General features: G+C 41.1%; 1 protein-coding gene across 8 annotated transcripts in view; it reads left to right on the top strand.

Moving 5' to 3' along the window:
- Positions 1 to 22,848, top strand: part of RYR3 (ryanodine receptor 3) — a 598,353-nt gene that overhangs the window by 514,858 nt on the left and 60,647 nt on the right. For all 8 annotated transcript variants that reach the window (XM_070053266.1, XM_070053265.1, XM_070053267.1 and 5 more), the window contains 1 exon segment: positions 2,314 to 2,554. In XM_070053266.1, the coding sequence (XP_069909367.1) occupies positions 2,314 to 2,554 (241 nt within the window).

Genomic DNA, 22,848 nt, shown 5'->3' with positions numbered 1-22,848 from the left:
CTCACAGTAATAATTGCACATATTTTTCTTGGTAAGTAGTCCTGTGTGTTTCCCAAATGTATAAAACTCACTCACACCAAGGCAGCACTGAAAAATCCCATTAAGAAACTTAACTCTACATTCGTATATCACTTTGTGCTAAGTCACTCCATCATGTAGGTTCACAGTAGCAGCAGCTGTCTCTGTTTTTTCTTTCTTTTTCCTCCCTCCGAAACGTCTCGCATGCAGTAAGATCTTCATGCATGTTGCCAGCCAATTTTCACATCCTGAAACAACCTCAAGAAAGGACAGGCTTCAAAAATGAATAACCATACTTTTCTCAGTCAGGAGTATTCAGTGTCCCCTCTTGTCAAACTGTAGTCTCACAAGACGGATGCTAAAGCTAAGTCTTGGCATTTGATGAATCTACAATTTATCTGGTGGTAATAGTTTCCGCCATATCATCTCCTAGACCATGAAATACAGTGACTAGAGAGCTATTAACGCAACACTGGGTATTTATTGTCCTGGACAAGTGAATGAATCTCCTACTGCAAGAGCAGGGAAGAAAAGTCCCTGCCCCCAGCTTGTCTCAGAAATGAACTGTGATTGAAATTATAAATATTTTGGGTGCTGATGACTGCTGGGTAACATTGGCCTCTGTGGATGTGTGAGCCAATAGAGTTGATGTTCTCTTCTTACCCATTAGCCCTAGAATATTGTTAATCATAAGGCAGCTTGTATGAGCTCTAATTTCTAAATCTGATTAAGGGAAAGAAGATCAGAGAATCTGCTAGAGGAGCAGAGAAGAAAAATGCCACATCGCAGAGGTTGAGGGATGCTGAGTGCAGGCCTATAGCTCCACACGGAAACCCAGATCTCAACCAGTCAGGCCACTGAATTCCTGGGGACTAAATAAAGTCAATTTTAAGTAGTGACCCCAGATCAGCCACATGAAGCCTAGCTGTTCTGATTACGGGTCCAAAGCAGAGCTGCACATTGGTGAGAGCTGATTAGTCATAACTTCTTAGTTAATGCATTTCATCAGAAGTTCCCATAGTCTTCTTTTTCTAAATCTGTAAATCTGTATTCTTTTGTAAAAGTAAAAAATAAGGGAAAGTGAGATTAAAAAGAAAAACAACTGGAATATAGGTTGTTTGCATTTGAAGTGTCCTAAGCTAAAAACACATTTGCATATATGTTGTCAATGATTCGTGTCTTCAAGTCATTTTATTTCACTTATTTTTTTTCCTTTATTTACTCTTTTACCTTTGCTTCTTGATCTTTTTAAAGATAAAAATCAAGGGTGGGCATTTCTCCACAGCAGTTTCAGACACTGCTTAGGATGTCCACTTCCCAAATCAGAGTGCCTGGGAAGAAGTCCCGCCTCCACTTCTGCTTCCGATCCATTTCCTGATAATGCCCTTGCCACCCATGTGGGAGACTCAGATGGAACTCCTGACTTCAGACTGGCCCCTCTCTGTCATGGGTATTTGAAGAGTGCGTCAGCAAATGGAAGATTTTTTTACTTTTCTTTCTAACTACACCACTCTGCCTTTCAAATAAATAAAAATGAGAATGAGTAAATATCTTAAAAATAGATAAAAATCAGAATAACTGTCCCTTTGTAATCAGATATCAATGTCTAATCAATAGGCCATAAGAAAGAGGATAAGACATGGAAGCTTTTATCTTTCTGTTTAAGAAGGCCAAATTCGTAGCCGCACTGATTGAATCTTTCTGCTTTTCAGCTTCAACGATCACCCCAACTTCTCTCTGTTCACGTATAGCTGATTTATCTGCCTCCCTCAGGGCCCACAGGAGCATCCAGGCAGCACATTGGCAGTTTTCAAGTTGAGGGCTGAAAACTGGGCTTGGGTTAATATGCTTTTAACAACAGATTTTTCCTTAAGATAACCAGAGAGTGTATATTGTTGGCTCAGCTCTGTCCTGGCTATTATGAATAAAAAACCTCCCTCTGTTTATAATCTAGCTAGTGAGCCAAAACCACCATGGATGTATATAAGGTGATACTAGGTAGTCTGTTAGGAAGAGCTAAGAGGTGCAGCATAGGCCATGCATGCATGCAGAATTCAGGAGCGGCAGGGGCTTCGCATGCCCTGGAGGAGCGAAGCGGGACGTGGATCTTCTCCCTGAGCAGCCTGTGCTGTAGCTTTGTGAGAGGGAAGCACAGTGGGGAGATTGGAGGAGGGAAAGAGAACACACGTCATCCTGAGTTGATGGTCCCCCAGCCTCACCTTTCACCATCGCTTTTTCACTCTGGTTGATTGCCATAATATAAGAAATGAGGGGAGGCCCTTTGTGTGCACACAGTGTACGCCCAGCCGATCATCAGCAAAGCGAGGCCAGACCTGCTGAGAAGCCACTTCATCCCAACTCTGGAGAAGCTGAAGAAGAAGGCCGTCAAGACCGTGCAGGAGGAGGAGCAGCTGAAAGCCGACGGCAAAGGAGACACCCAGGAGGCAGAGCTGCTCATCCTGGATGAGTTTGCCATCCTCTGCAGAGATCTCTATGCCTTCTACCCCATGCTGATCCGCTATGTGGACAACAACAGGTAGGGATGAGACCTCTGGCAGCCTGCCTGCCCCTCTCTGGCCCAAATTTGAGCAACTTAATAGGATGAAAGATGGTGTTGGGTTGTGTTAATGGTGAAACAAAGGAAGGTCACAACTGCCACCCCCAGTCTCCTCTCTGCCCCGAGTAATCTCTGGAGTAGGCCCTGCGGGCAGTGCTTTGCTTGAGCAACTATTCTGTCTGGTGTGCGGGATGGCGCCCTCCTCTATCCTCACAGGCTACCACAGATAAGAGGGAGTTGGTCAAATAAGAGCAGCACTGACCCACTGCTGCCCTCTGTTGTTCACTCACACAGTTGTCCAATGGATATTGCTTGACTGTACATCAGACACTTCTCTAGGCACTGGGGAACAAGAAAGAACAAAACAGACAAGCTCTCTAGAGGGAGCATTTATTCTGTAGGTTGGGAAGCATAAATAATGCATAAAATCTGTAATATAGAGCAGCACAAAGGGAATATGAAGGATGGGAGGAGTCATAGCTTTTCAATACATGTTACTGAGAAAGCAACATTGAAGCAAAGACCTGAAGGAAGTGAGATTGAGAAGCATCAAGGTCTGGGGCAAGGGTGTGGCAGGACATCTGATATCAGATGTGCCTGCGTCCTGCCACATTGATATCAGCCCTGAGAAGGGAGCATGGTCAGCATGTTCTAGGAATCCCAAGGAGGCCAGTGTCTCTGGAGCAGAGTGAAGGATGGGAGTACAGCAGGGGTTGCTGGAGAACGAACGAGGCCAGGAGAACAGGGCCTTGGAGACCACTGGGAGAATGCTAGCATTTACTCTGAGTGACATAAGAAACCAGTGGCGGTTTTGAGCAAATCTGTGATGTGATCAGATTCATTCTTTGAGCCTTGTAGTGAGGAGTAGGGACAGATAAGGAGGTGAGAAGGCCAACCGGGAGGATCCCCAATTTCCAGGCCAGAGATGCCAGACATCTGTAGAGACAGGAAGCAGACCAGCTGTGCCACGGGCTGCAGGGAGAGAGGAAGGGATGTGAAGGAACTGCTTAACGGGATTGTTATTTTAAGGTGATAGAGATGATCTGAAACTAGGTAGTGATTGTGGTTGCACAACATTGTAAACATACTAAATGTCCTTGATGGTAAATTTTATATTTTATGCATTTTATAGTGACTTAAAAAATGGTTGATAGTGGCTGAGGCCAGGGTGGTAGCAATGAAGGCTGGCACAAGTTGTCAGATCCTGGAGGATATTTTGAAAGTCAAACCCTTGAGATTACCAGATTGCGAATGAGAGAAGAGGAAAGAAAAAGATGATTCCAGGAGTTTTGCCCTAAGCATATAAAAAAAAATGAAGCTCTCAACAACTGAGTTGTGAGAGATTGTGAGCACAGCACATTTACTTTCAGAATGTTTCAGATATGTTCAGTTCAGTTACCTATTCAATACAAAAATGAAAATATTAAATGAGTCATTGAATATACATATAAGTCCAGGGTTCAAGAGAGAGCTCTGGGGTAGACATTTGGATTTTGAAAGTCATGAATACATCGGGAAAGTAGTCTTTAAAGATCATGAGATTTGACCATATAAATAGAGGATTGAAGGAGAGACAGAAGAGTTCCAAGGACTATACCCTGTGCTCTCCAACACCAAGCTTTCAGGAGAAGGGGAGTCAGCAGATGAGACTGAGAGAGAACAACCAGAGAAAAATCAAAGACTGTGTCATGGGTGCCAACTTCACAAAGGATTTCCGGGAGGAAAGAGTGACCGGTTCTCGAGTTATTCAAATGCCCTTGGCCAATAAAGTGAGGACTGACACTGGGCATTTGGATTTAGCAGCATAGAGGTTATTGGTGACCTTGATAATATCAATCTCAGTAATGAAGATGAAAGCCACTTTGAAGTCCGTTAGAATGGGAGAAAAGAACTTGGAAAAAGCAATACAGGCAATTTGTTCAAGTTATAAAGAGGAACAGAGAAATAGAGTACCGACAGGATGCAGAAGAAAGGTTAAATGAGAGAGTTTTTCAGATGGGACACTTGTCAGCTTGTTTCTTTGCTATTGGACATGATCCAATAGGGAGGGAAAGAATTAGATAATTAAGAGAGAAAAATTCTAAAACATATCATATCCTTCAGCAGGCAGAGTAAGCCTTAGCTCATCTACAGCAACAGGCAGGAGGGCAGAGAGTATGGGTGCTGATTTGGTGGGTACACATATACATACACCTGTATCCAGATGAATAGAATGAGAGATACATTGATAGAGATGGGAGTCTGTAGAAGTCCTTTTCTGATGGCTTCCATTTTCTCCATGAAGTTAGAGGTAAGATCATCAGCTGAAAGTGAAGATGAGGGGAAGGTGCTTAGAGGTTTGAGATATAAAGAAAAATCATGAAATAGTTGCCCAAGAAAGTAGAAGGGTAGATGGAGCGGGAGATGTGATTATCAGGAAGTTTTCAGAGCCTCACCTAAGACATGTTGTCATGAATTGAAAGTGAGACCCATCTGCATGTGGTCTTTTTTACCTCAGCAAATTTAGCTGCCAGGTATAGGCTCAGGATAGAAAGAGAGCTGAATTTAAGCATGGTTTGGGTTTTGTAGCATGTAACAAAAATGGGCTAGGGAGCTGCAGGTGTATTTATGAGGGTAATTATAAAGATTTATCGTGGAATTTAAACTGGATGATGAGAGGAGGGAAGACATAGGAGGGTAACATCATGAATGGGCAAAGGATCAGAGGATTATGGGTTTCAGGTAGTGGTCAGAGAATGAGATGCATAAACAATAATAAGGAGTTGGAGGAGGTTGCAGTTATTGGTAGTGACCATGGGATTGTGTATTGAGGCAGATGGAGGCCAAGATCGTTAGATAAGAGAATAATGAGCTGAAAGCCATGGTGTAGAAATATTATGAACATACATACTGAAATCAATTAAGACCAGTGGTGTATTAGGGAGAATATCAGTCAGAGAGGAACTAAAGCATGAATAAATGAAGGGGGAGTGTCTGTGATTAGTCAGCAGTCTACTATAGAGACTGGTGAAATTCAAACCCATTAGGCACCCCTTGATTTCTCTGTGCTGACATTTGGACCTCAGGAGAGACGGGAAAGGGCATAAGATGCTGAGCTTGTTCTAACGTGGAGCTTCCTTTCCCCATCTTCAGTCCTTCACGGTGATCACCTAAAATCCCTATTCCTCCCCTGCCCCTTGCTTTCAGCCCTCACTGACCCCACACACCTCTTCTTTCCTCCTAACGGTCACTTTCCTGGGGCCTCGCTCTACCTGGCTGGGGCCGCATGTCTAAGCAGCATCACTCCTGTTCTGCCAAACTTCAAAGGTTGAAAGGTTCATATGTCATAATTAGACGAGTTAATTCATATAATGCCAGAATTTTCTCTATAATTCATTCTTTCTTCAAGTATAATATGTTCATTTGGAGCATGAAATTTAATTGAACCATTGAAAATAATTCAACAGTTATTTGAGAAATAGCCAAACACATGCCATTTTTCCACACAAATTCTCCATCACTGTGGGTGTCCAACAGACTAAGTGAACTTGGACATCAATTACTCAGAGTTAGTGCAGACCGCACAGTTCAATGTCTCAGTCCCACAAGACTGCTCCCACTTCAGACAACAGCCACAAATAGGATGCCCAGAGTATACACATTTCAGCTGCATCAATTAAAAGTTCAGTCCATGAGCCCCTCCTCAGTACAACTTGTAAAACTCAGGAAAGCACTTGACCTATGATTACTGATTTATTTGAAAGAATGAAACTCTGGAACATCCAAATGGCCGAGATGCATGGGGAAATTTAAGGATGTGGGATTCTCAGAGCTTCTGTCCCCTGCCCCTGGTGCATCACTCTGCCAGCATATGGATGTCCTCACCAACCTGGAAGCTGCAGGACTTTGACTATTTACAGTGTTCATCATTTAAGCATGATTAATAAATCGCTAGCCACTGATTATTGAGTTGAACTGAATCTTCAGTCCTCATCACATTCCCATAGGTAGGATGTGTTACTGAAAGTTCCAAACCTCTAATCTGGTTCCAGTTAGAACCAGAAAGCTCTAATCTTTCTGGTGACTAGCCCAGAAGTTATCTAGCCCTCACCCCCAGTCCAAGGGCCACCTCATTAGCATACACTTAAGTGTGGTCAAAGGGGCTCATTATGAGAAACAGAAGATACTTCTACTACTACTCAGGAAATTCCAAGAATTTTAGGAGCTCTGCACCAGGAACAAAAGGTAATGACCAAATACATATTTTTATTATACCATACTCTCTTAAAGTTTAAAGACCTAAATATAAATTAGGGAATATTTAATTTTAAGATAACTATCATAGGGGTTAATGTTGTGATGCAGCAGGTTAACCCACCACTTGGGACACCTGAGTCACATATTGGAGTGATGGTTCAAGTCCTAGTACTCCATTTCCAACCCAGCTTCCTGCTAATGTGCCTGGGAGGCAGCAGATATGGCCCAAGTACTTGGGTTCTTGCTCCCAATGTGGGAGACCAAGATGGAGTTCCTAGCTTTGGCCCCAGCTGTTGTGGGGACTTGGGAAGTGAAACACTGGATGGAAGATATCACTCTCTGTCTCTGTATCAGTCTCTGTCTCTCTCTCTTCCTCTCTCTCTCCCTTTCAAATAAATAAGTCAACTTTTAAAAAAAAAAAAGATAACCATTATAGTTATCAAAGGAATATAATAATATTTGAGGAAACACTGCCAACTTTTCAGGTGATATCCCATTTTGTCATAGACAGGAAATAGGCCTACATGTACCCCTTTTACCACGTATTTTATGTCAATTGTTCTTACATCTCTGTGGGTGCCATTGTGTATATGCACACATTTCCTTCCCTACCTGTGGAAAGTATTCTCACTTTAGCAAAAGAAGCCTGCTTTGAGGGTCGTTAGTTTAGTCATTTCCGATAACATAATTATGTTAGCAATTTAGAAAAGAAATCGTCAGAGTTTGAGGTGAAAATGAAAAATAGGTAAGTTGCTCCTAGAATAGTTCTTTAATTGCATTTGTCACTATCTATGATCGAGATTCAAGAAAGAGTATGTTCTGCTTATACAGTATTTGACAGTTGCTAAAAATGGCAATGTCAGAGAGTCTGAGATTATCATTAATTCATTCGCCCCCACTTTTCAGTTCTTCCCCAAGAATCATAGCCATATGAGCCCTGCTTTGAGGGCTTATAAATGCATGCTTCCAGCTTGAGTTCTTCAATGCCCTTTCTTCATATGAAAGTATTAACTGGGAATCACAAGGTCACCTCATTTACCTCCAACTAGTTGAATTACCCCTTCCTTTTTCCTAGATAACAATTTCCTGCCTGTTTACCATAGCCACTATGGGTAGCAGAGGGCTGAAGGTAACAGGGATAACATCGTATGCATTCTCTTTCTAGTTTCAGATAGCTCCAACCATGTTGAGCTCAAATCTGTGTCCTGATAAGGGCTCTAATTTTGCTCTCTAGGGCCACACAAAAATTGTTCTACTCTGTCTTGTGGCAGCTCTTTAAATATTAAACAGAGTCACCTTATTCTTGTCTCTTCCTTGTTTTTCCTCAACATGCTAAGCCTTTATAGCCTTGTCATCCCTGTCATGACAGTGTTTAAAATTTCCCTGTTGTCTGGAACATCCTTCCCAAGAGAAGCTTTTGTCGAAGCTTTTGTTGATCTGTGTTTACCTTGAAGCTGACCCAGAATAAGCAAGAACTCCAGATCTGAGCAAAGGAAATCAGCTTTCTAGCTCCTTATGCCAGGAGTTATAAAGATTATATAAATCTATTTATTGGAGGCAAAGGCTTCTTAGCCTCATTTCTGGAAATCAGAAACATGTGGAACATAGAAATTAATTTCAAATAGTGTGAGTTTTGATGAAAACCCTGTCTTGAACTGTTGAAGAAACTCAGTAAAGCCTGTACATTAACAACCTCAAACCGAATTCCCTACAGGAGACTTTGTAACAAGGCTGAGAAAGCTCTTACCTAAGGCAAACAGCCAGATTGTGAATGCAGGACCAACCATTACTTTACTTTTTTTCGAAACCTGATAACTTGGCTGGTTAAAGATGGAAGTCTGAGCCTCCTTACTCTTGCCATCACCCAAGATGCCATTCCTATTCTTCCTGTTTAGCGTGCTTCTACTATCACATCCATATGGCAGATTGCCAGGTCATTATCTCTAAACCTAACCTCCTTTTCTGCCTACAGCCTTGAATTTTCCAACTGACTTTTGAGAAGCAGGTAGTGCAGATGATAAAAGAAACCCCATAGATCAACAAAGCATCTCAAAAAGCATCAAGTACCTAAATATTAACAAGGATGGTGAATCCCGTGAAGGGGTAGGAGCAGGAAGGAGAAGAGCATCGCTTAGGGAAGAGAAGGTGTGGGCCAACAGGATAGTGGTGGAGTCGAGATCTCCTGCTTCCTGGAAGTACCAGCTTGGTTTGCTAGAGGAAGAGTTGCAGAGAGTTTGTTTTCCTGGAGGAAAATATTTAATGAGATGTTCTCCACATTCACCTCTCTGCTCTTGAAGAAATAACCACTGAAGATAAGAGTGAAGATTTAACACTTAGAAAAAGAATGGGGTAGAAAAAGAGGATTCTGAGGTGGAGCAAGATAGAAGCTGGATAAGATTACCCACTGATCATCTCCCAAGAGAGACATCACTTTGACCAGGTGTTCAAATACTGATTTCCCTTTAAAAGAGCTGGGAAGCAAGCAAGAGACAATAAAGCCTGGTTTTAGTATAAAAATGAAGGAACGAAAGAGTTACCCACATCATCCCTCATTCAGTTCCAAGCAGCACAGTATAGAGATACATCCTTCTGTTTGGGAGAGGGAGAGAATGAAGTCCAGGCTTCGTACCAGGCCTACCATAGTGAGACCCAGTAGCACTGTGGTCGTGCTCCCAGGCCAGTCCCTGTGGACTAAGACTCTGGAACTGTTAGCTGGGCAGCCAAGGGACTGCCTCTACCACCCTTACCTCCCGACCTTGGACAGCACAGTGTGGGAGAAGAGGCCACCCACTAGGGAGTGGGACAGATAAGCACAAGACTAGATGTTGCAAAGCATCAAGATATGTGATGACCTTATAAATAAGGGAACTAAGCACAGAGCATCTGCTATTTTATTTCTCAAGATCAACCCTAAACCAAGAAAAAGTTTGCTCAGTGGTAATGAAAGAGTAGTTTTTTTTTTTAAAAAAAGGAAATTAACAAATCATTAATTAGACTAACCAAAAGAAGACTCAAGTAAATAAAATCAGAGATGAAAAAGGCATTTCAACCATAACAGAAAAATACAAAAACTCATTAGGGACTATTATGAATAACTACGCATCAACAAATTTAAAAACCTGGAAGAAATAATTTGTAGACATGTATGACATACCGAGACTGATGTATGAAGACATAGAAAACCGGAACAAGCCAATAACAAGTAATGAGATTGAGTAAGACTAAAAAAGTCTCCTACCGGGGCAGGTATTTGGCCTACCAGTTAAGATGCCTGCATCCATCTCATAGTGTCTGGATTTGATACCTGCTTCTGGCTCTTTGATCCAATTTTCTGCTAACACAGGCCCTGGGAAAGGACCAGCGATACTTCAAGTAACTGGATTCCTGCCGCCTGTGTGGGAGAACCAGATTGAGTTCCTGGCTCCTGGCTTCAGCACCCTGAATGCTGTGGCCATTTAGGGGTGAACCAGCAGTTGAGAATTTCCCTCTCTATCCCTCCCTCCATCCTGTTCTCCCTTCCTCTCAAATTAATAAATATTTTTAAGTATCCCAACAAAGCAAAGCCCAGGACTGAGTTAATTCATTGCTGCATTTTACCAATATTTTAATGAAAATATAATGCCAGTGTTTTTTTTCCAAACTATTCTAAAGTATTGAAAGAGAAGAAACTCTCCCAAACTCATTCCACAAAGCCAGCATTATCCTAATACAAAACCACAAAAAGACATAAATATATGAGACCAATATCCCTAGAGAACCTAGATGCAAAAAAAAAAATCTCAAATTGAATCCAAAAGCACATAAAAAAGATAATAGAGCATGACCAGGTGGGCTTATCCCAGGGATGCAAGGATGGTTCAATATAAATAAATTCAATAATCATAATACATCATATCAACAGAATGATAAAAGCCATATGATCATATCAATAGATGCAGAAAAATCATTTGATAAAATTCATTCCTTCATGATAAAAACCCTCAAAAGTTACATAGAATGACATACTTCAACACAATAATGGCTATATATATGACAGACCCATAGCAAGCATCATACTTAATGAAAAAATTTCTTAATGAAATTGTTTTCATTAAAATCAGAAGCAAGACAAGGCATTTCACCATTCTTAGGCAGTATAATATTTGAAGTCTTAGCCACCTCAATCAGATAACAGTATGAAATAAATGGCATTCAAATTGAAAAGGAGATCAGGTTATCCCTGTTTGCAGACAACATGATCTTATTATACTGAATCCTAGGGGACTGGCACTGTGGATTAGCTTATAGCCCCAGCAACTTATATGAGCACCAGTCCAAGTCCTAATTGATCCACTTCTTCCCAGGGATGTGGAGTCCCATGACAAGTTTTAAAACTGTACCCTTAAAGTAAGTCCATAGGACTGTATGCAGAACCATACAGCTTTACAGTTACAAATTTCCTCCTCCATCTGCCCTCTCTTATTCCCCCTATTATTTTTTTACTGGGATATATTTTTAATTGACTTTATATACATATGATTAACTATGTTAAATAAAGAGTTCAACATATAGTATGAAAAGAAAAAAAATTTAAAAACTGTTCCTTGACAGTCAAGATGAGGGTTGTTCAAATCTTTGTTTCTCAAAGTATCAATTTCACTTCTACAGCTTTTGTTTTAGGTGAGCTATTAATTCTCACAGATCAGGGAGAACATATAGTATTTGTCCCTTTGGCACTGACTTATTTCACTAAGTATGAAGTTTTCCAGATTGATCCATTTTGTTGCAAATGACTGGATTTCATTTATTTTTACTGCTATGTAGTATTCCATAGTGTACATATCCCATAATTTCTTTATTCAGTCTTCAGTTGATGGGCATTTAGGTTGATTCCATGTCTTAGCTTTTGTGAATCGAGCTGCAATAAACATGGAGGTGCAGACAGCTCTCTTATTTGCTGATTTCATTTCCCTCGGGTAAATTCCCAGGAATGGGATGGTTGGGTCATATGGTAGGTCTGTATTCAGGTTTCTGAGTTATCTCCATAGTGTCTTCCATAGTGGCTTTAGCAGTTTACATTCCCACCAACAGTGGATTAGGGTACCCCTTTCCCCATCCTCTCCAGTATTTTGTTGATTACTGTATGAGAGCCATTCTAACTGGGGTGAGGTGAAATCTCATTTTGGTTTAGATTTACATTTCCCTGACAACCAGTGATCCTGAGCATTTTTCATGTGTCTGTTGGCCATTTGGATTTCCTTTTTTGAAAAATGTCTGTTTTGGGCCGGTGCCGTGGATCAATAGGCTAATCCTCCGCCTTGCAGCACCAGCACACCGGGTTCTAGTCCCAGTCGGGGCGCTGGATTCTGTCCCAGTTGCCCCTCTTCCAGGCCAGCTCTCTGCTGTGGCCTGGGAGTGCAGTGGAGGATGGCCCAAGTGCTTGGGCCCTGTACCCGCATGGGAGACCAGGAAAAGCACCTGGCTCCTGGCTTTGGATCAGCGCGATGTACCAGCCACAGCGCGCCGGCCGCGGCAGCCATTGGAGGGTGAACCAATGGCAAAAAGGAAGACCTTTCTCTCTGTCTCTCTCTCTCTCACTGTCCACTCTGCCTGTCAAAAAAAATGTCTGTTTAAGTCCTTTTTCCCTCTCTTAACTGGGTTGTTTGTTTTGTTACTGTGGAGTATCTAGATCTCTGTAGATTCTAGTTATTAATTCTTTATCAGTTGTGTAGTTTGCAGATAATTTCTCCCATTCTGTCAGTTGCCTCTTCGCTTTCCTGAGTGTTTATTTTGCAGTACAGAAGCTTCTCAATTTGAAGTAATCCCATTTGTTAATTTTGTCTTTGATTGCCATTGCCTCTGGGAACTTTTCCAGGGATTCTTTGCCTGTGCCAATGTCTTGCAGGGTTTCCCCAATGTTCTCAATTAATTTGATAGTGTCGAGGCATAGATTTAGATCTTTAACCCATGTTGAGTGGATTTTTGTGTAAGGTAGGGGTCTTGCTTAATAATTCCACATATGGAAATTGAGTTATCCCAGCATCATTTGTTGAAGAGACTGTCCTTGCTCCAGGGATTGGTTTAGCTCCTTTGTCAAATATAAGTTGGTAGTAGATATTTAGATTGATTTCTGAGGTTTCTATTTTGTTCCATTGGTCTATCCATCTGTTTTTGTACCTGTACCTGGCTGTTTTGATTACAACTGCCCTGTAGTATTTCCTGAAATCTGGTATTGTGATGCCTCCGGCTTTGTGTTGTATAAGATTGCTTTGGCTATTCAAGGTCTCCTGTGCCTTCATATGAATTTCAGCAACATTTTTTCTAGATCTGAGAAGAATGTCTTTGGTATTTTGATTTCTATCACATTGTATCTATAAATTGCTTTTGGAAGAGTGGACATTTGATGATATTGATTCTCCCAATCCATGAACGTTGAAGATTTGTCCATTATTTTGTATCTTCTTCTATTTCTTTCTTTTGTGTTTTTTAATTCTCATTGTAGAGATCTTTGACATCCTTGGTTAAATTATTCCAAAGTATTTGATTTTTTTGTAGCTATTGTGAATGGTATTGCTCTTAGAAGTTCTTTCTCAGCCATGACACTGTTTGTGTATACAAAAGCTGTTGAATTTGTGTATTGATTTTATATCCTGCTACTTTACCAAACTCTTCTATGAGTTTCAATAGTCTCTTAGTGAAGTCTTTTGGATCCCTTAATATAGAATCATGTCATCTGCAAATAGGGATAGTTTGACTTCCTCCTTCCCAATTTGTATCCCTTTGATTTCTTTTTCTTTCTGTGGGGAGCAACTGGGAGCAACTCGGACTAGACTGTTACTGGAATTAAGACTTATTCTATGCATCTGCTCTCCCACAATATGGCTCTGAGAAGGGAGTAACAACTTCTACGCAGCTGCCTCTCACCAACTTGAGTGATGACCTGCAGGAGCTGATCCTGCTCCTGATTGCAGGAGAGCAGTGTACTCGGCGTGTGGGTAGCAGAGTTGGGATTGGTGGAAGAGGACTATAAAGGAGGAGAGAGACAACATGCACCAGGAACATCTATCTGAAGGAACACCTGTGCAGCCCCCGAGAGAGCCGGCCGGCGGTGTGCCGCTCCCCTGCAGAAGTGGGGAAAGTGGCTAGGGGGAACCGCCCTTCCACGGAGGTGGAAGGGTCGGTAGCCAACCCGGGAAGAACCAGCAGCAAACCTGGGGAGGGCCGAGCAGACGAAAGAACAACACAGGGTCCTGTGTCGTTCCTCCACGAAGACGGGGAGCGACACTTTCCTGATGTCTCTTGCTAAAACTTCCAGGACTACATTGAATAGAAATAGTGAGAGTGAGCATCCCTGTTTGTACCGGATCTCAGTGGGAGCGCTTCCAACATTCCCTATTCAGTATGATGCTGGCCATGGGTTTGTCATAAATTGACTTGATTGTGTTGAGGAACGTTCCTTCTAAACCCAATTTGCTTAAGAGTTTTCATCATGAAAAGGTGTTGTATTTTATCAAATACTTTCTCTGAATCTTTTGAGATAATCATTTAGGTTTTGTTCAGCAGTTTGTAAATGTGCTATTTCACATTGATTTGTGAATGTTGAATCATCCCTGCATACCAGGGATAAATCCCACTTGGTCCAAGTGAATGAGCTTTCTGATGTGTAGTTGGGTTCATTGGCCAGAATTTTGGTGAGGATTTTTGCTTCTATGTTCATCAGGGAAATTTGTCTGTAGTTCTCTTTCTCTGTTGCATCTTTTCTCGATTTAGGAATTAAGATAATGCTGGCTTCATAGAATTCAGGAGGATGACTTCCCTTTCAATTGTTTTAAATGATTTGAGAAGAATTAGAGTTCTTCTTTAAATGTTTGGTAGAATTCAGCAGTGAAGCCATCTGGTCCTGGTCTTCTCTTTGTTGAGAAAGCCTTTATTACTGATTCAACTTCTGTCTTGGTTATGGGTCTGTTTAGGTTTTCGTTGTCTTCATGACTCAATTTAGGTAGATTGTATGTGTCCAGGAATCTATCCATTTCTTCTAGGTTTCCCAGTTTGTTGGCATACTGCTCTTTGTAGTGGTTTCTGATGATTCTTTTTATTTCTGTGGTGTTCGTTGTTACATTTCTTTTTCATCTATAATTTTATTGATTTGGTTCTTCTCTGTCCTTTTTTTGGTTAGTTGGGCCAATGGTGTGTCAGTATTATTTTTTAAAAAAAAAAAACAGCTCTTCGTCTTGCTGATCTTTTGTATTTTTTGTTTCAATTTTGTTGATTTATTCTCTAATTTTAATTACTTCTTTTCTGCTACTAGTTTTGGGTTTGGTTTGCTGTTGCTTTTCTAGATCCTTGAGGTGCATAGATAATTCATTTATTTGGTGCCTTTCCAGTTTCTTGATGTAAGCACCAACTGCTATAATCTTTCCTCTTAACACTGCTTTTGCTGTATCCCACAAATTTTGGTATGTTGGATTGTCTTCATTTGTTTCCAGAAATTTTTTGATTTCTTCTATGACCCACTGTTCATTCAGAAACATGTTGTTCATTCTCCATGTGTTTGCATATGTTCTGGAGATTCCTGAGTTGATGATTTCCAGCTTCATTGCATTGTGGTCTGAGAAGATGCATGGTATCATTTCGATTTTTTTGAAAATGCTGAGACTTACTTTATGGCCTAACATATGGTCAATCCTAGAGAAAGTTCTGTACACTGGAGGAACAAAATATGTATTCTGTGGCTGTAGGGTGGAAGGCTCTGTTGATATCTGCTGGGTCTATTTGGTCTATGGTGTCACTTAACTCTGTTGTTTCTTTGTTTATTTTCTCTGTGATTGATCTGTCCTTTGCTGGAAATGAGGTATTGAAATCCCTAATTACTACTGTATTTGAGTCTATATCTCCATTTAAATCCTTTAACAATTCTTTTAAATAACCAGGTTTTCTGTAATTAGGTGCATATTCATTTATAATAGTCACATCTTCCAGTTGAATTGATCCTTAATCATTATATAGTGTCCTTCTTTGTCTCTTTTACTAGTTTTTGTGTTTAAGTCTATTTTGTCTGACATTAGGATGGCTCCACCAGTTCTTTTTTGGTTTCTGTTAGCATGGATTATCTTTTTCCATCCTTTCACTTTCAGTCTGCGTGCATCTTTGTTGGTAAGGTGTGTTTCTTGTAGGCAGCAGATAAATGAATTTTGTTTTTTAATCCATTCAGCCAGTCTGTGTCTTTTACTGGGGAGTTGAGACCATTTACATTGTGACTGTTGTTAAATACTGTCTTTGCCCTGCCATGTTTCCTTAAATAGCCGCATTTATATGTTTGGATTTCCTTTGTACTTTTCCTGGGTTATTTTCTGCTTTCTTTTTCTTTTGTAGTGATGTTCCTCTTTCTGAGTTTCTGTGTGAAGCACATTCTTGAGCATCTTTTGTAGGGCTGGGCGATTAGTTACAAATTCTTTCAATTTCTGCTTATTGTGGAAGATCCTTATTTCTCCTTCATTCATAAATGAGATTTTTGCAGGGTACAGTATTCTGGGTTGACAGTTTTTTCTCTTAGGACTTCAAATGTGTCTCACCATTGTCTCCTTTCCGGTAGGGTTTGCCATGAGAAGTCCGGAGAGAGTCTAATTGGGTTTCCTCTGAATGTGATTTGTCGTTTCTCTTGTGCACATTTTAATATCTCTTCTTTGTGAGTTTTGCCACAATGTATCATGGTGAAGTTCTTTTCTGGTCATGTCTATTGGGAGTTCTGTGTATTTCTTGTACTTGGATGTCTATGTTTTTCTCCAGATTGTGGATTAGAAGGCCTTCTTAATGAAATAATAATAGAGAATATTATTTCTATGGAGAATAGAGAATAATATTTCTCCATAGAAATAATATTCTCTATTATTATTTCATTAAGAAGGCCTTCTAATCCCTCTCTCTTTCCACACCTTCCAGAATTCCTAGGGTAGTTTGATAAAATCTTATAAATCTCCAACTGTGATTTTTTAATTTTCTGATTTCTTGTTCTTATATTTGGTCTGACTGTATTATTTCCAGAAGTTTTGTCTTCTAGTTCTGATATTCTTTTTTCTGTTTTATCTATTCTATTGCTAAGACATTCCACTGCATTTTTTATTTGGCACCAATCTCCTTGCTCAGTCCCTCTGCCACTCCTTCACTGCACATCTGTCACCTCTCCCTCCTCTGTTCCCCCAGCATGGACCTGAGCAGTCTCTGGTGAACTCCTGGGCCAACTTCTTGTGATTCTTCTGCCAGCTTGTATCCCTTCTGCTCACTAAGTATCCATTTTTCCCCTCACAACTCAGAATATCCCACTGCTATACTGCCATCTTGCCCCCACAACACACACAAAGCTATCATAACCAAAACAACACACATAGACTTAAATGTAAGACCCAAAACTTCAAAACCACTAAGGAAAATATAGAAGATAAATTTTAAAACATTGGCTTGGGAAAATATTTTTATATGACTCCAAAACACAACGAAAGCAAAAATTAACAAATGCTATTACATCAAACTAAAAAGACTTCTGTACGGTAAAGGAGATAGTCAACAGAGCGAAAAGACAGCCTACAGAATGGGAGAAAGTTACTCATCTGGCAAGGGATAAATTTCTAAAATGAATATATAAAGATCTCAACTCATAGGAAAGCATAATCTGGCTTAAAAATAGGCAATGACCTGAACAGACATTTCTCAAAACAGGACATAGAAAAGGCCAATAAATATAAGAGAAAATGCTCAACATCACTAATCATCAGGGAAATGCAGATCAAAACCATAAGATAAAATTTCACCCCATTTAAAATGGCTGTTCTCTAGAAGACAAAAACAAATACTCATGAGGATTTGGGGAAAAAAATGCCATTCACATACACTGTTGGTGAGAATGTAAATTAGGATACTCATTATGGAGAACATTATAGAGGTTCCTCAAAAATCTAAAAGTAGATCTACCAACTATGCAGCCCAGCAATCTTACTACTGGGTATATATTCAAAGCAAATGAGATCAGTATGTCAAAGTGACACCGGTACTCACATGTTCATTGCAGAAATATTCACAATAGCCAGGATATGTGGCCAACCTTGGTTTCCATCATTGGATGAATGGATAAAGAAAATGGGCTATATATTTACACAATCAAGTATTATTCATCCTAAAAGAATAAAATAATGTTTTCAGTCACATGGGTAGAGCTGGAGGTCATGTTAAATGAATCTGGTACAGGTAGACATGGTCTGTCTTACTTGTGGATGATAACTTGATCTTAAAGAAATAGAAAGTAGAATGGCAGGTACCAGAATCTACAAATGATGTGGAGGAGGGAGGAAGACAGAGAAGATGGTTAACAGGTACAGGGGTACAGTTGGAAAGGAGGAATAAGTTCTAATATTCTGTAGTACAACTATAGTAGGATAACTGTAATTGACAACATATAATTCTATGTTTTGAAATAGCTTATAGAGATGATTTTAAATATTCCCAGCACAAAGAAACGATCAATATTTGAAGTGATAGATATGCTAGTTACCCTAATCTGACCGTTGCACATTGCATACATGTAAGGAAATGCCATACTGTACCTCATAAGCATGTAAAATTACTGTGTGTCAATTTTTTAAAAAAATTTTAAGGAAGATGACCAAAGCAATATTAATTCAGTTGAAACTGTATTCCCACATGAAGGCAAAGAAATCAAAACCATCCTGTTTCTCCCACCTGGAGATGTTACCTAAAATTTTGTTCTCAGTGATCTTGCAACTCACTCCCAGTGGCTATATTTTTCCTTGGCAGGATAGGATATGACCCTCACCTCTTCCTATTCAAGTCACACTGCAAACCTATGAAATCATTTAATCCAAAACACCAAACAGTGAATAGCTGACAGTTCTAATAGAACTTGACACTTGACCCTGAAAATAAATGCTCCTGAAAAATCAGTATAAAAGAGATCACAAAGAATTACCAACCTCGTGTCTCAAGTTTGAATTGCATTTGGCTACTAAAAAGAGGACTATGATGATTTATGAGAAGTTTAATCTCATGCATAAAACATGTCCAAAAAAATCCAATCTAAGACCAGTATGATTACTCCTTGTTGGGGACTCTCATTCCTGTCTCTTTACAAGTATATCTTGAGCATTGGCTGGCATCTCCATAGTTACTTCATGATATAATATGACAAATCATCACATTTTCATTCCAGAAAGGAAGTAGAAAAGCACTAAGAGGCAAAAAGCCACCTTTGGCTATCTGATCTCATTTTAGAGAATTTTCTGAAAGCCCCATCCAATAATTTTTATTTCAAATCATTGTAGAAACCCCAAAACCCTGGTCTACTCACCCAGTGTATGGCAAGTCAATCAATGACATTGGGATGTTGAAAGAAACATATTGCAAAGCACAGAGCAAGGAACTGGGCAGCTGTCCCTTAAACCCAGCCTCCTTGAGAGCTTAAGGGTAAAGACTTTTATAGATTTAAGTTGAAGTTAAGAAGTACATGTTCAGTTTGTGCACAGGTCCCTAGTTAGTATGCAGAGCACATGGCCCTCCTTTGATCAGTGATAGCATGTACTCCTAGGAATTTTGATGAGATCTAGTGAGTCTCCATCATGTATTTTTTTGTGCTGGGGTTTCTGGAAAAAGTTTCCAAACAAAACTGAACATCAAGATACTATCTATATGGGACTGGCTGCCATCTATGATGCTGGCATCTCATATGGTACCAGTTCAAGTCCTGGCCGCTCCTCTTCTGACCCAGCTCCCTGCTAATATGCCTGAGAAAGCAGCAGAGGATGTCCCAAGTCCTTGGGCCCCTGAACCAAGCTCTTGGCTCTGTCCAGGGGTCCTGGCCCAGCCCTGGCCATTGAAGCCATTTGGGGAATGAACCAGCAGGTAGAAGATCTCTGTGTCTCTGTCTCTGTCTCTGTCTTCTCTTCTAACTCTGCCTTTCAAATAAATAGATCTTGAAAAAGAAAAATGTTATCTATATAGGAGAAAAATGTGCACTCCCTCAATTTAGAGAGTTAATAAGAGGTTGCTTTGCAAAGAAACTTTAAGAAAAAGAAAGGAGGCTGAGAGGCTATGGGAGACTAAGGTCTCATAATGTCTACTATCTGTCTATATCAAAGGCATTATACAGGGACTTGGTTTCATAGTTGTAGCTCAAAGGAGGATGAATAACATCTTTAGAAGGGCACTATGTCACCAAAAGCAAAATAGGATTTTGTTTTTATAAAAGAGGAGAATTGTATTGGGTAGACACCCAATAGTGTCTACTGTATAAAGGAGAGACTAGATGAGTTAGAAAACAGGAGAGTTCAAATAAGGATGTTCCTGAGACTGGAACCCGGGGCAGTACAGATTTCAGGAGATAAGAGACAGATCAAGAAATTGTCTTGACCTCATGTGTCTTTTTACCTTTCTGTCTTAGCTTGGTGTTTTCCATGAATGGGCAGGAGATACAAGAATGCCCAGGGCAGCAATTCAGTCTAATGTTCCCAGGCATAGGAAACTGGATTTTGATAACTGTTACTCTGTTTGGGTTAAGAGGCATCAGGTTCCTCTGAATATTTGTAAGTAAATTTTTCTTTAAGAAAGGTGATAGAGGCCGGCACTACGGCTCACTAGGCTAATCCTCTGCCTGCGGCACTGGCACCCCAGGTTCTAGTCTCAGTTGGGGCACCGGGTTCTGTCCAGTTGCTCCTCTTCCAGTCCAGCTCTCTGCTGTGGCCCGGGAAGGCAGTGGAGGATGGCCCAAGTGCTTGGGCGCTGCACCCGCATGGGAGACCAGGAGGAAGCACCTGGCTCCTGGCTTCGGATTGGCGTGGCATACTGGCTGCAGCGCACCAGCCGTAGCGGCCATTTGGGGGGTGAACCAACAGAAGGAAGACCTTTCTCTCTCTCTCTCTCTCTCTCTCTCACTATCTCTCTCTCTCTCTCACTGTCTAACTCTGCGTGTCAAAAAAAAATAAAAAGAAGAGAAAGATGATAGAAAAATTAATTTTTGTGTCACTGCAATATTATGATTTACTAAGAAATACATTAGTCTTTATCCCTGATTCCTGACACCAAAGTCCTACAACCCTGGAATTTCCTGAATGATGGAGGCGGATGGAATATCTTTTGTTGTTCCTATTGAGCCTCTTCCAACAATATCTGAGTTTATTCTAATAAGGTGATTCTTTAAGGATGTGGACTGGGTTCCAGGAGAATCAACCATGCGATTAAAGGGTTGAAACTTCCAGCCTCACACTCTTCCTGTCCATCAACTTCCTAGGAGGAGAGACTAGATATTGAGTTTAATAATTGATGGCTATGGTTTAACCAATCATCCTAAACCCTTAGTCATGGACTTGGGAGATCTTCCATGTTGGTAACACTTGGAGGTATTGGGAGGGTTGCACACCTGGGCTGTGCACAGAGGCTCCCTGCTTCTTCCCCATACCTTCCCCTACATGTCTCTTCCATTTGATTGTCCCTCAGTTGTATGATTTATAACATACTGTAAATAGTAATTCATGTATTTCCCTGAGTTCTGTGAGCTAGTCTAGTAAATTATTGGACTCAAGGAGTTACATGATCCTTGATTTATAGCCAGTTGATCAGAAGTACAACATGAGACTTGGAACTGGCATCTGAAATTTGGCAACAGTCTTCTGGAACGGAACCTTTAACTTGTGCACTAATTCCAGATGGCATCAAAATTAAATTACAGAACTTCCAGTTGGTTTCTTTCTGGGGGGTTGAAGTATTGCTTAATGTGACACAGTTGGTGTCAGAAGTGTTAAGTAGCAGAATAACCTTTAAGTTACTCTGTAAGTATTCAAAAGTGGCAACTGACCCAACCCTTTAAAAACATAATTTAATTAAAATGTGCAAGACAGGTTAATCCTCCACCTGCGGCATCGGCATCCCATATGGGCACCTATTCTAGTCCCAGCTACTGCTCTTCCATTCCAGCTCTTTGCTCTGGCCTGGGAAAGCAATAGAAGATGGCCCAAGTGCTTGGACTCCTGCACCCATGTCAGGGCTCCTGGCTCCAACTCAGGTCCAGCCATTGCAGCCATTTAGGGAGTGGACCAGTGGATAGAAGACCTTTCTCTCTGTCTCTCCCTCTCACTGTCTGTAACTCTACCTCTCAAATAAATAAATAAAATCTTAAAAAATAAAATGTATAAAACGTTGAGGGGCAAGACAACTTATAGAAAATGACTGTATTCTATTGCAGTGTAATCTTGCTGCTACTGTAAAATTTCTCAATGTAGGGCCGGCGCCGCAGCTCACTAGGCTAATCCTCCACCTAGCGGCGCCGGCACACCGGGTTCTAGTCCCGGTCGGGGCGCCGCATTCTGTCCCAGTTGCCCCTCTTCCAGGCCAGCCCTCTGCTGTGGCCAGGGAGTGCAGTGGAGGATGGCCCAGGTGCTTGGGCCCTGCACCCCATGGGAGACCAGGAAAAGCACCTGGCTCCTGGCTCCTGCCATTGGATCAGCGCGGTGCGCCGGCCACAGCGGCCATTGGAGGGTGAACCAACGGTAAAGGAAGACCTTTCTCTCTCTGTCTCTCTCTCTCACTATCCACTCTGCCTGTCAAAAAAAAAAAAATTCTCAATGTAGGCTAGTTTTTAAAACTATTTTACAAGATGAGTAATACCTATCTATAGGGAATTTTCAAACCATTTGAGAGGACATGGGAAATATTTGGTCTCTACTCATATGCTTCAAATCATAGTGGAAAATGTACTGTCTTAAAAATTCCATGCATGGCCGGCGCCATGGCTCAATAGGCTAATCCTCTGCCTTGCGGCGCCGGCACACCGGGTTCTAGTCCCAGTCGGGGCGCCGGATTCTGTCCCAGTTGCCCCTTTTCCAGGCCAGCTCTCTGCTACGGCCAGGGAGTGCAGTGGAGGATGGCCCAAGTGCTTGGGCCCTGCACCCCATGGGAGACCAGGAGAAGCACCTGGCTCCTGCCTTCAGATCAGCGCGGTGCGGCGGCCATTGGAGGGTGAACCAACGGCAAAAGGAAAACATTTCTCTCTGTCTCTCTCT

Source organism: Oryctolagus cuniculus, chromosome 12 (genome assembly GCF_964237555.1).
Source record: "Oryctolagus cuniculus chromosome 12, mOryCun1.1, whole genome shotgun sequence".
Lineage (NCBI taxonomy): Eukaryota > Metazoa > Chordata > Mammalia > Lagomorpha > Leporidae > Oryctolagus > Oryctolagus cuniculus.
The sequence above is the reverse complement of the archived record's forward strand: the minus strand, read 5'-3'. Positions and strand labels throughout refer to the sequence as shown.